Genomic DNA, 12313 nt, shown 5'->3' with positions numbered 1-12313 from the left:
GACGATTTCCATGGTGGGGACTGACCGACTCTCAGTGTGCATTTTCCATGACACCAGTTGGCCGACATTATTCCCTGGCACATTAGAAATGTCAAAATGGGATTGGCACAGGAAATGAAGACCCAAAATCCTATGGTAGAGGAATACTGATGGGATAATCTTCCAGCTGGTCTATATTATACAATCATCATTGACAGGCCATTTCTGGCGGTCAGTCGATGATGAATCCAAGTGCGTATATACCCACACTCTTAGTACGTAACACTATCCCAACCCTCTGCTACCGTTCACCTTAACACTTAACCCTATTGCAATCCTCTATCGCCCCTATCTTACCCCCGCTACCACCCCATTGTCGGATCTAGGCTACCTCTGGATGAACCCTCCCCGTCGATGCGCGATGCAGTAGGTGCCCCTGCAGACGTGTGGCGTGCTGGTGCCACCGCGTGCCAGTGGTGAGGGCGTGTGACAACTGATGTAAGCGCTAGTGTGGTGTTGTCGGGTCTCCTGGGCCATAGTGGGTGGTCATAGGCCCCGACATCCCTCCCACGTTCTTCGGCCACATAATCGTCTACGATGATGATCTTGGATACACTCATAATTTTTGGATTCATGCCTAATTTTTTTATTATTGTGAATATATTGTTTGCAATATAAATTATATGTTATGTTGTATTACAAATTGGTTATATGTATCTTGATGTTGCCAATTGCTATATTCTTTTTTGTGTAAAATTGTTATTGTGCCAAGATTTATATAAACATTATCTTGCAATTGGTATGTGTTAATATCATCAATACAGTGATTTCGAATAGAAACATGTTGCAAATTATATGTTACAATGCCATTATGCTAATAGTTACAAGAAGAATAATGTCTAATTTCTATGTCGTTGTGTTGTATGTACTAATAGTTATACACAAAACACTCCAGTTGCTATGCCACTGTGATGTATGTTGAAATCTCATCTGAAGTGGACACACTCTTGAAAAATATTGTTATTTTGGTCACACTACACAAAAGGATCAGATGGTTGGTTTTGACCATTGAGGAATATCAACGGAACCCACAAGGTCTGCTCTGTTTTGCTCAACCAATCATTTTTTGGAAAATCCAGGTGAGGGAGAGGGTGCTATATTTTGTTACCTAGAATGCTAGGTGGGTGTTTTTGCTAGGCTCATAAAGTAATTGTTGTTGTCTTCCGTTATTTCTTAGCCGAGTATAGTTTGTCCTTTTACAAACATGGAAACATGATTCACCTCGTTTCCATTGGGACCTTTCTATGTACTGTATAAAACACTCTTTTTAAGAGTGTTTTGTACAGTGCGACAGAAATGTCACACCGGTGATGTTTCACGATTTCTGTCGCATTGTACAATTTTTCTTGAGTCTTCATGACATTACCTGGTACAATCGCACCAGCTAATGATTCAAAATGGTGTCCACAAGACAATGGTATAGTTATTACGAATTAGATCGCTTTAGTTAATTTGTATTGCTATGTATCTAAGTTTTTTTTCCAGTTTTTTGAGCAACCTTTACCCATGTTCAAGCTGATATGTAGCTCTTGAAAAGAAATGTGAGTTTTCTTCAATAGTCAGGATATTCAAATGGAACATGGGAGATCTATGTACGAGGAGAAGGGTGGAACGAATGGTGCGACAACGACAACACTAAGACCAACAAAAATACACAATCATGTAAGTTAAAATGTGTCAATGCAATAATGATGATATATAATTGTTTATATGTAGGGCTACCCTATGCAATGTATGAGATTGTTTGTATGTGTAACCCATGATTGAAATGCAATGTAAGAGACTTTGTATATGTGCATATGAAATGGATTATTGGAAATATGTGTATGTGATGTCGTGATTTGTATGGTTGTGAAGCTGGGGCTGCACTGCTAGTAGTAGTCCGACTGGATGACCTCTCCTAGCAATGCAACCTTTTTCTACTAGCAAGAATTTACATCACTGGCTGGCCTCTAGACTAAGGATGGTCAGTGATAAGACTCTCATTAGGGCCCTTCTACTATGGAGCACCGATGGATCGTGTGGATTGTGATGACAATTATCACAGACATGTTAACTAACACGTCTGTGATGGCAACATCATTACTGACCCTGACACACTGACCAGCCACTTGCATGTCCGTGATGATATAATTTGGACGGTCAGTGCTATACTGATTTGCAGTAGTGACTGTTAGAGTTGTGGAGACTTTAAAGCAGTAGGATTCTGTTCCAGAAGATTCGGAGGTGTGGCTCCAAGAAGTCAGTTGTGAAGGCTTGGTGGTCACCTCAAGGACAACTACTGTTGATTTGAGATCCTACTTCTTGCTGGAGGCTCAAGGAGAAGAAGGCTTGTCTTTGTGGAATTCAAAGATCTTCCTGGTAGATGCACCTCCCACAGTAACTAGTTTCCCCACAAGGAAGTGAACATCCAGATACATCTTTGCCTTTGAATAATTTGGTTATTCCTATCCAAGATCTTTGTCACTCATATTTGTTTGCTTGTTGTTGCCCTTTATTAGCATCGCATTGGTTGCTCCTCACTTAGTTTCATTTAGACGAACCATATTTGTCCATACCCCTAAAACTTGTGATGAAAATCTTCAAATTTGTAGAGGCCTATTCACCCCCTCTAGTTCCATCTTGATCCTTTCAATGGACATAAGAGCAAAGACTCTTTTTAAGGGCTCTATGATCTTAAGAGTGATATGGCCAAAGATGGATGTTGGTGATCTCTACATTGACTCGCAATTGCCCTATACGACCAAAGATAAAGAAGATGATGGTCGATTACAAAGTAAAAATAGACGCTTCCATGGAAGAATCAATAATTAGAAACCGACCAAAGCCCTCATATGTTTCTTCATGTGATGTCCCCTCCACTTCTCAAGTGGCAGAGAAATCATGGATGACCTTTGATTCATCTGGTGCCCCTCTTACACACCACCACCACCCTCCACACCTCATATTCACTATACTAGTCCTCCACTCACCTTTGACGGAGCACATTTTGTTCATTGGATGTTTCCTATTGAATCACATATCTGAAATGCTCTCACGAAACGAGGATTCAACCCTAGGGTTCCAAGAAATCCGTCCCCTTGTGAAGTGCTAATGAACAACTCAATGCCACCACTTTTCAGTTACTTCAAAGGGTTTGTCAGGAGATGTAGGCTTAAGTGATTCTCATTAAGTCCATCAATGTACTACATGATTGTCTTTGTCTCGTGAATGAAGGCACCACAAGCATTCAAAGATCAAAGTATGAAATGGGCAATGATTAGATTAATTTTATTTTGATAAACCCCAATGAAACTCCCCAAGCACTCTATTCAAGACTACCCAACGTTCTTCTGGTCAAATTGCTAGGCTTTGGGCGTGAGAAGATAAATGATGGATTTGTCCTTCACGATTAGTTCATTGCGAGCAAGCTCCTAGGATTAACATTCAGCACAAAGGGGGGTTGTACACTTGCAGCTGCCTGGGGTCATGTTACTCGATGCCCAAGTGCAAATGTGGCGGAGGCTGTGGCTTGCATTGAGGTCCTCAAGCTGGGTCTAAACTACTCACCGAGCCCACTGCTGAACAAAAACAGATTGTAGCTTGCTGAACAAAACAGATTGTAGCTTTGTTGTGAAGGTATTCCAACCAGAGCCAAATGGCTGGTCTACTCTGGGTCACATTGCAAAGGAGTTTTCCACAAGATCCCGGATGGCAGAATTGCAAGGTGTGCAAGGTTAGCAGAGATACAAACATGACTGCCCATAATTTAGCTCAGCTACGTCGTAGAGAGTTGTGTGGTGGGGTGTTGCACAGATTAGTTCCAGCCTGCGTGCTGGATTCGATCTTGCGCGATTGTAACGACGATATTACTTAAGTAATAAACAACTCCTTTTCCAAAAAAGTAACTCATTACGTTCTTTGTTTCACAACCCCATGCGTAGGGCTGGACCAAAAGCTCGTAGGCTTAATGAACAGAGCCAACCGCTCGATAGCTCAGCTCGTTATGCTCGTAGCTCGCTTCTTAAGAAACGGAGCCAATCATGGATTTTAGCACGGATTCCAAGCAGCTCTTTAATCCAGCCCTACCCATTTGAGCCAACTGCGAGGCAGAGGAGAGAACAACGCTTTGGAATGGAAAATAGAAAAATCTATGGGGGACTTGTTTCTCCAAACCTGAGAATAGCCTGGCACAGAAGGCGGGGCACATGAATCCTCCACCCACCCGATCAAACACAGGTTCCAAATGATCTCAGAAAAAAGACACAATTTCTAAAACAACGACGACGACGACAACAACAACAACAACAGCAGGTTCGAGCCCACACAGCAGGGCGCTTGCTTTGCCAGTCTTTGTCTAATAAAACTCCCCCAAAACTTGTACACCAGCCTCATCTCAGAGGAGAAGGAAAAAAAAAGCAGCACATGGTTGCCTGAATAAATGACAGCAGGGTTCGTCCATGCCGGACGAAGCAGACTTGGACGAACGATCGATGACGATCCGGTACACCCCTGAGGCAGCAGCTCCACGAGATGAATTATTGCCGAAGCCGGAAAAAATGTCGATGCCTTTGGTTCCTGCAGGTGGACAGAAATGGAGATCATTGGGATGCTGGAGCTTGTACCAGAATGGTAAGATAGCTTTTGATTCAAGAGGCAACGCATGTATAAAGAAGATGCAGGCGACAGTAAAGCAGTTCCTGCCAAACCATGGTGGAGCAGAAAATGCGGTGGCTTTAGGGGCGCAGCCTTATGTACCGAGATCATCAGAGGCCTAAAGAGATGCTGCAGACCGACACAGTGGCATCTGGATGTATACTTACTACTTCACACCTCTGTCAATGCAGTGCACAATGACAGTATAATTTGCACGCGGAAGCTTTAAACGATGCACAGTGAACAGAAACATTCGGCTTTTGTACCTACCTTAGTGATGCACATCCTAGTGTTTTGTTCAGAAAAGTGAAATCAAGACATGATTCAGAGTGCCTAATCAAGGTAGAGAAGGGGAAATAGCAGACTTATGAGGTAAACGCACATCTGAAATTCAGTTCTTTTATAGATAGTATGTTCATCTGGATGTGCCCTAGACAGACCATTTTTTTTAATCTGTATAAAAAGTTTGTTTGCACATTTAGACTTAGTCACTTAGATCCCCAACCAACCAACCAGGAACCACTTTGCCGACATCTGAAGCAAGCTACGTTAAAACAATAAGGCTCAGTGGGTAATTGTCTAGGTGACTGCAGCGGAGTGCATGGAAAAAAACATGACATGTGTAGGACCTGTCATGTTCAATAACAGTTTTGCTAAAGCACATGCGGATTTCCATTGTGATAGTTGTATGACTTGATAACCATCAGTGTTGTTGTAGCAAGGATATATATATGAACAGTAACTACATTAAGATGGAGTTGACAAATGTTGTGCCCAAAATTAGCAACTGTGGCCTTGAGAATGAATTACTGTGATGATCATACTACTATTACTGTATTATTAGCAGGGAAAATGCAAAATGCCGGGCAATAGCAAATCACAGCCCATGTGATTGGCCGGTCTCCTGCGATGCAAAATTCCCTCCCAAAGGGAAGCAATCGACACCTGTTTGGCTCGAACCATGCAAATTCAGCTAAATGCAGATACCTGCCGCTAAGATTTCGACACCCGTCCTTCGTGACGAAGCATGATTTGTGCTTCGTGGGACTTTGAAGGACACCTCGAGCAGTGCCAAAAAGTTTGCAGCTACGCCAATATAACGAATCTAATCTTAAATCGATCAATGGTAATAACGGGGCGAAAGATTGACAGTCTTACCGCTGGAGAATCGGGGTGATCAGTTCTTGCTCTTCTCCTTCATGCCGGCGTGCTGGAACCCGTTCCACAGCTGCATCGCCGCGGTCGCCGTGAGATGGTTCTCCGACGCGAGGTGCGGGGCGGTGGCGGCGGCGTTCGCGTACAGGAAGGGAGGGCTCGGACCGTCGTCCAGGTCCTGGAGCTGCCGCTGCTGCTGCTGCTGGTGCTGGTGGTGGCTGGAGAAGTGCGGCGAATTGGACTGAAGGGGCCCCCTGGTGGCACCCATGTAACCGGAGTTCATCGAGAAGTCGAGGCTGTAGTCTCCGGCTTGAGCCGGAGCCGGAGCCGCCGCCAGCCCGCCCTGGACGAGCGAGAACTGCGTCATCTGGTTCTGGGCGGAGGGGCCGAAGTTGAACGGCTGCGCCGGCTGCAGGCCGAACGGGGGCGCATTGCCGAATCTGAAGCCGGGGTACGTCGGCACCACCTGCGCGCCGCTGCCTTTGCCGGGGTGTGCGATGCCGACGCGGTCCGCGGTGACCGCGGAAACGGCCTGCTGCGGCTGTTTCTGCCAGGACTGCCTGCGCGGAGCCGCGGAGGCAATGGCCGACGCCGGCCCCGCCCCGGTGAGCAGCTCGGTGAAGGAGCCGGCCTGCGCGGAGGGGTTGCTGGCGACGGTGACCTCCTTGTCCCGGGAGGAGCCGCCGCCGACGCGGCCGTCGGAGCGCGAGAGCGAGAGCTCGGACCCCTTGCTGGTCTCCGAGGTGCTGCTGCACAGGGACCTGCTGCCCTGCGGCTGCTGCTGCTTGCCGGCGCGGGGCGCGGCCTGGTGGTCGGCCGGCATGTTGGCGAAGGCGGCCGGGTCGAGGGAGGGGAGCTCGTCGATGGCGGCGGAGGCGGCGTTGATGAGCCACTCGACGGCCTTGCTGGGCTGGTCGAAGCCGAGGCGGTCCTGCAGGTCGTAGAACTGGATGGCCGTGGGCACGGAGAGCCGCACCCGGCGGTCGCGGATGCCCTTGGACGTGTAGACCTTGCTGTGCCGGTCCTTGCCCCCCGACGCCCTCACGCGGCAGATCCGCGAGGCCGGCCCCTGGAGCTGCGGCGGCTGCTGGCCCGGCGGCGGCGGCGACCCCCACGGCACCAACTCCATGCCGTCGCCGCCGGCGGTCTCCCTACTCGCAATCGCGCCGCGCATGCGCTTGCCGCGGCCCGGCGGCGCCCCGGCCCCGGCCGCCCCACCCGCTGCGTCGGCCGACTCCATCCAGCCCCGTACATACGCTGCGGCGACAGCCAGCGAGGCCGCCTTTTATTGCGCTCGGGACGGGGAGCAGCCGTTTCGGCTGCGCTGTGCGCGTGTCAGGGCTGGAGCTGGCTTGAGTGGCGACGCCAACGGCTCGCGGCTCGGCCTTTTCCGGCAAGCAGATTTGCCCCGCCCAGCCGGCGCGTCTGCCTTTTACGATACTGCCCCTACGAGCTACCGCAGCTCAGCGGCACCCGCACCCCTGCCTGATCGTTCGTTGGCGCCGCCCTTTTTTTCAAGCCCCCGATGCAGCAGCTGAGCTCGCTCGCTCGCACGCGGCAGCGGGGGAAACAGTGGCGGCGGCAGGCTTTGGAGGGGGACCCCGGCCGTGGCGTCGGGCTGTCAGATCTGCCTAGCTGCGGCGGCGGCAGCAGCGCTGCTCGCTGCTGACTGGCTCTGCTCCACACACTTGTCGATGCTGGCGCGTAGGAATAGGAACGGAACGGTGTTCGCCTTCGCCTTTGCGGCGGCGGCGGGGTCGCTTTGCGGTCGACGCACCACGACACTTGCTCGGTGCGACGGCGACCCGAACGTATGAATGTACACGTTCGGGTCGTCCGGTTCGCCCGGGCTCACCATGTGTTCGATTTTCTCTCTTACTATTTTACTAGCACATGTGCCCGTGAATTGCAACGGCAGAATTAGACGGTCACGCGCTTGTATCGGTATGTGTTGTCGCTTTCTCTCTTCGCCACCATGGCTAACGGTGGTCTTGTTGTTCACCTATTCTATTCACGACGAGTGATCTATCACAAGGAGATAAAACTGATCCACCCTGGCTAATGGTGGTCTTGTTGTCCATCTATTTTATTCACGACGAATGATCTATCACAAGTAGATAAAATTGATCATTACAATTTGTCTTGCCCTTTCATGTAGCGATTTATAATTTTACGGATATAATGATAATATAGTGGGTGTCACCCCTATCGCACCTACACTTGATGCATGCACGTTCACCACACTCCCGCGACTGCACCCGCAACACCCGCAATGTGCTCCTGAAGTGTGCGGCCGCGGTGGCCAACCAGGGCCAGGGAAGGAACAACATCGATCACTGGCGGAGCTTAGTGTATCTCCCCCCCCCCCCCCCCCCCCCAACCTTGGACAATTTTGTGAAGGAAATATTAAGTAGAGGGCTTAGTTGGAAGAAAAATTAGCAGTTTGCCCGCTTAAATGTTCACATTTTGTGTTCCGACCCCCAAGCATTCTGGTGTAGCTCCGCCACTGACATTGACGATGTCGCATCGAGAGACACCCCAATTCATGGGCGACAGACGAAAACAAGGGATCTCGGGATGTTTTGGTTCGTGCGGCATGCGGAGTCAAGCTCCCATGCGCTAGCTTGCGACGTGCGATTCGTGTGCTAGCTCACCACTGAGGAGAAGTGGTCGGGCATAGAGCGAGCGGGGCACGTTAGTGGAGAAGCGGCAGACGGGGCACGAAGCGGCGAGAGATATCCAGGGGTTTAAGATTTCATTTCCGACAAGACACAAGTACTCTGACATATGCACCTTGATTGACTGTCATGTAGTCCCATATGCACATAGCAAGCAAGCTAGCTTAGCTGTTGGATTGATTCGCTTGCCTGATACAAACATAGGTGCTGGACTGATTCGATGGCTATCATTTATTTATTTATTTTAAAATAGGAATATATTAATATCATGAAAATAGCAATTAGACCTAGCCTCTGCATGAACAAGAAGTCAAAAACTTGGAACACCTAGTGTTTGAGTTTTAATAAAAGGCTATGAGGCTTTTGCCTCACAATATTCAGCCAAAAAAAAATAAGAAGTCACAAAGACAATCAGGATGCACACAGCCCGAAAAGAGAAGAAAAAAGAAAAGGTCTCGTCATAATGATCAACTCCTCTCAACAGCAGCACACAAACCACCACCAAAGACAACACCCGAAAAACATAAAAAGTCTCCAAAAGCGACGCCTTCAAGAAGGAAACAGTGCACAAGCGTCGTCGTTGTCCGATCCAAGATTATAGGTTGTCACCCTGGAGAAGGACCGAGCTCTCGAAACAATACCTTCAACAAGGCAATTGCTAGGCACAGCCAATGAAGGCCCGAGGACCACCACCAAATATGAAATCCTCTAGTGTTGCCGCCTCCACTTGACACCGCTGATACTGAAAGTTATGAAACACTTGGCTGACTCCATCACCCTCAAGGCCCCCTTCGCCTTACCGATCCTACGATCTAAGCAATCAAGACTTTCTTCGCCGTTGTCTGTATCATGGAAATCGATATGCCGACATGTCCCATGGTGTCAACAAACAACAGAGTTTCGTGTCGCGCCCTCCTGGAGCCACGTAGGATTTGTAATACAAGTATGTAGATGTGGGATTTGATTAACCCTGATGGTACTTCCATCAGGCTGGTGTCTAGCAGATATGTAACCACTTGCAGGGCTTGGCACTTCCATCAAAACCTCTACAATCGCATAAAACTTCTTTCTATTAGTCCACTTAGTCTTGGCATCAAACTCATGTTTGACTACATAAGTCCTGAAACACATCCTAAACTCATCCATGTTTGCCCACAACTTCCCCACTTCAATAACATGGTTTTCTTTGTCATGAACATTTATCAGCTCATCATCATGTGCATCATCTACATCATCTTCCATCAACTGTCCATCCACATCTTCACATGAATCTCTATGAGAATCTACAGGCAAACTAGATTCACCCGTCTCCTGCTTATCTGTATCATCTACTGGAATGCCAGAAAATTTGCCATCTCAGTGTCAGCTACTACTTGTGAGCTGCATTGGGATTTTCCCAGAAGAGGAAGGGTGAAGCAATATAGTAGCTGATAAGTATTTCCCTCCGTGAGAACCAAGGTCATTGAAACAAATAGTCAAACCATGCAAATCCTAGTCAAACAGCACCTGCACACACAAGAGCAAATACTTGCACCCAACGCAGGCAAGAGGGTTGTCAATCCCCTTGAACTCGTTACTTGCAACGATCAAATCTGGTAGTGGTAGATATATAAATTGAGAAGTAAAATAAAAGAGAGAAAATTGCGTCAAGGTAACTTAGGTTTCTGTAATATGATTTAAATAGACCCCGGGGCCATAGTTTTCACTAGAGGCTTCTCTCTCGAAACATAGCATACGGTGGGTAGAGAGATTACTATTGGGCAATTGATAGAAAAGCGCATAGTTATGACGATATTCGTGGCAATGATCATGTATATAGGCATCATGTCCATCACAAGTAGACCGACTCCTACCTGCATCTACTATTATTACTCCACCAATCGACCGACTCCTGCCACATGACATGATGGAGACAGAATAAAACCAAGCAATATGATTAAATCAAGTTGAGAGTTATATAATAAAGATTAGTTTGAGTTTTTGTTCTTTACTTTGTTGTTTCAATCAAAATAAAGAAAATAATGGAAAAGATCATATGCTAATCTTATGGTAAGACATCACATAAGGAAAAGTATAAGTGGTAAAATTTACTGAAAGTTGACAAACATAGCATTGGTCAATGACGCAATTCATGAAACAATTAATAAGGGAAAAGAATATTCACATGCAAATATACCATCTTGGACATCTTTTATGATTGTGATCCCCAATTAAATATCTTATGGGATGTTGGACAAGGAAGACAACGTAATGATTTATGTTTGTTCATATTCACATAGAAGTTATATTGTCATAGATCCTCCAACATGTGGTGCTTGCCCAATATCTTTGCTAGCTAAAAATCACACTAAGTAGATATACTACTTGTGCATCCAAAAACCTTAAACCCAAATTCATGTTTTGAGAGTCCACGATACCTACCTATGGATTGAGTAAGATCCTTCAAGTAAGTTGCCATCGGTGCATAAGGCAAGAAAAAATGCTTATAAATATGTTTGATCTTTTAGTGTAAGAAAAAAATAAGCATTGTATGGACTTGTGATGGCAAAGTAATAAAAGCGATAGACTGCATAATAAAGGTTGCTATCATAAGGGGCAATATAATGTGACATTCTTTTGCATTAAGAGATTGTACATACAAAACCAAAAAGCGCATGACAACCTCTGCTTCCCTCTGCGAATGGCCTATCTTTTTTACTTTTTATGCAAAAGTGAAAGTGTTCTCCTCTATTCCTTTTTATTTCTATTTTGCAAGCACCATGGTGAGTAGTGGGCCCCCTGGCCTAGTTCTGGTGACCATCTTCTGGTATGTAATGTCATTTACCCTAGAAAAAAATAAGGGGAGGACTTTTGGGACGGAGCGCCGCTGTCTCGAGGCGGAACCTGGGTAGGAACACTTTTTCTCTCCGGCGAAGCGATTCCGCCGAGGATACTTCCCTCCCAGTGGGGAAAATCGAAGCTATCGTCATCACCAACAACCCTCTCATCGTGGGAGGGCCAATCTTCATCAACATCTTCAACAACACCATCTCATCTCAAAACCCTAGTTCATATCTTGTGTTCAATCTTTGTATCACAACCTCAGATTGGTACATGTGGGTGACTAGTAGTGTTGATTACATCTTGTAGTTGATGCTAGCTGGTTATTTGGTGGAAGATTATATGTTCAGATCTGCTATGATATTCAATACCCCTCTGATCTTGAGCATTGATATGTTTTGTGATTAGTTACTTTTGTTCTTGAGGACATGGGAGAAGTCTCGTCATAAGTAATCATGTGAATTTGATATTTGTTTGATATTTTGATGATATGTATGTTGTGATTCCCTTAGTGGTGTTATGTGAACGTCGACTAGATGACACTTCAGCATCTTTGGGCCTAAGGGAATGCATTGTGGAGTAGTTATTAGATGATGGGTTGCTAGAGTGATAGAAACTTAAACCCTAGTTTATGCGCTATTTTGTAAGGGGCTGATTTGGATCCATATGTTTAATGCTATGGTTAGATTTTATCTTAATTCCTCTTTCGTAGTTGTGGATTCTTGTGAGAGGGGTTAATCATAAGTGGGAGGCTTGTTCAATTAAGAACAGCACCCAAGCACAGGTCCACCCACATATCAAATTATCAAAGTAGCGAACACGTATCAAACCAACATGATGAAAGTGACTAGATGAAATTCCCGTGTGTCCTCAAGAATGCTTTGCTTACTATTAGAGATTGTTTTGGCATGTCCTTTGCTACAAAAAGGATTGGGCTACCTTGTTGCACCTATTGTTAATATTGCCACTCGTTACTTGTTACAAAT

The 12313-nt window shown here is 46.4% G+C and overlaps 1 protein-coding gene across 1 annotated transcript; it reads right to left on the bottom strand.

Annotated features, from left to right (window-relative positions):
- Positions 1-4153: 4153 nt before the first annotated feature.
- LOC125510848 (transcription factor PCF6) lies at positions 4154-7515 on the bottom strand. Its single transcript, XM_048676122.2, has 2 exons — positions 5833-7515; positions 4154-4596 (listed from the first exon to the last, which is right to left on the bottom strand). The coding sequence occupies exon 1, from the start codon at positions 7067-7069 to the stop codon at positions 5852-5854; it is 1218 nt and encodes a 405-aa protein (XP_048532079.2). The 5' UTR covers positions 7070-7515; the 3' UTR covers positions 4154-4596; positions 5833-5851.
- Between the last annotated feature and the right edge of the window lie 4798 nt (positions 7516-12313).

Source organism: Triticum urartu, chromosome 5A (genome assembly GCF_056163025.1).
Source record: "Triticum urartu cultivar PI428250 chromosome 5A, HENAU_Tu73, whole genome shotgun sequence".
Lineage (NCBI taxonomy): Eukaryota > Viridiplantae > Streptophyta > Magnoliopsida > Poales > Poaceae > Triticum > Triticum urartu.
The sequence above is the reverse complement of the archived record's forward strand: the minus strand, read 5'-3'. Positions and strand labels throughout refer to the sequence as shown.

Excerpts from the sequence above, each read along its gene's own strand:
- LOC125510848 (XM_048676122.2), bottom strand. The coding sequence starts at position 7,069 with ATGGAGTCGGCCGACGCAGCGGGTGGGGCGGCCGGGGCCGGGGCGCCG.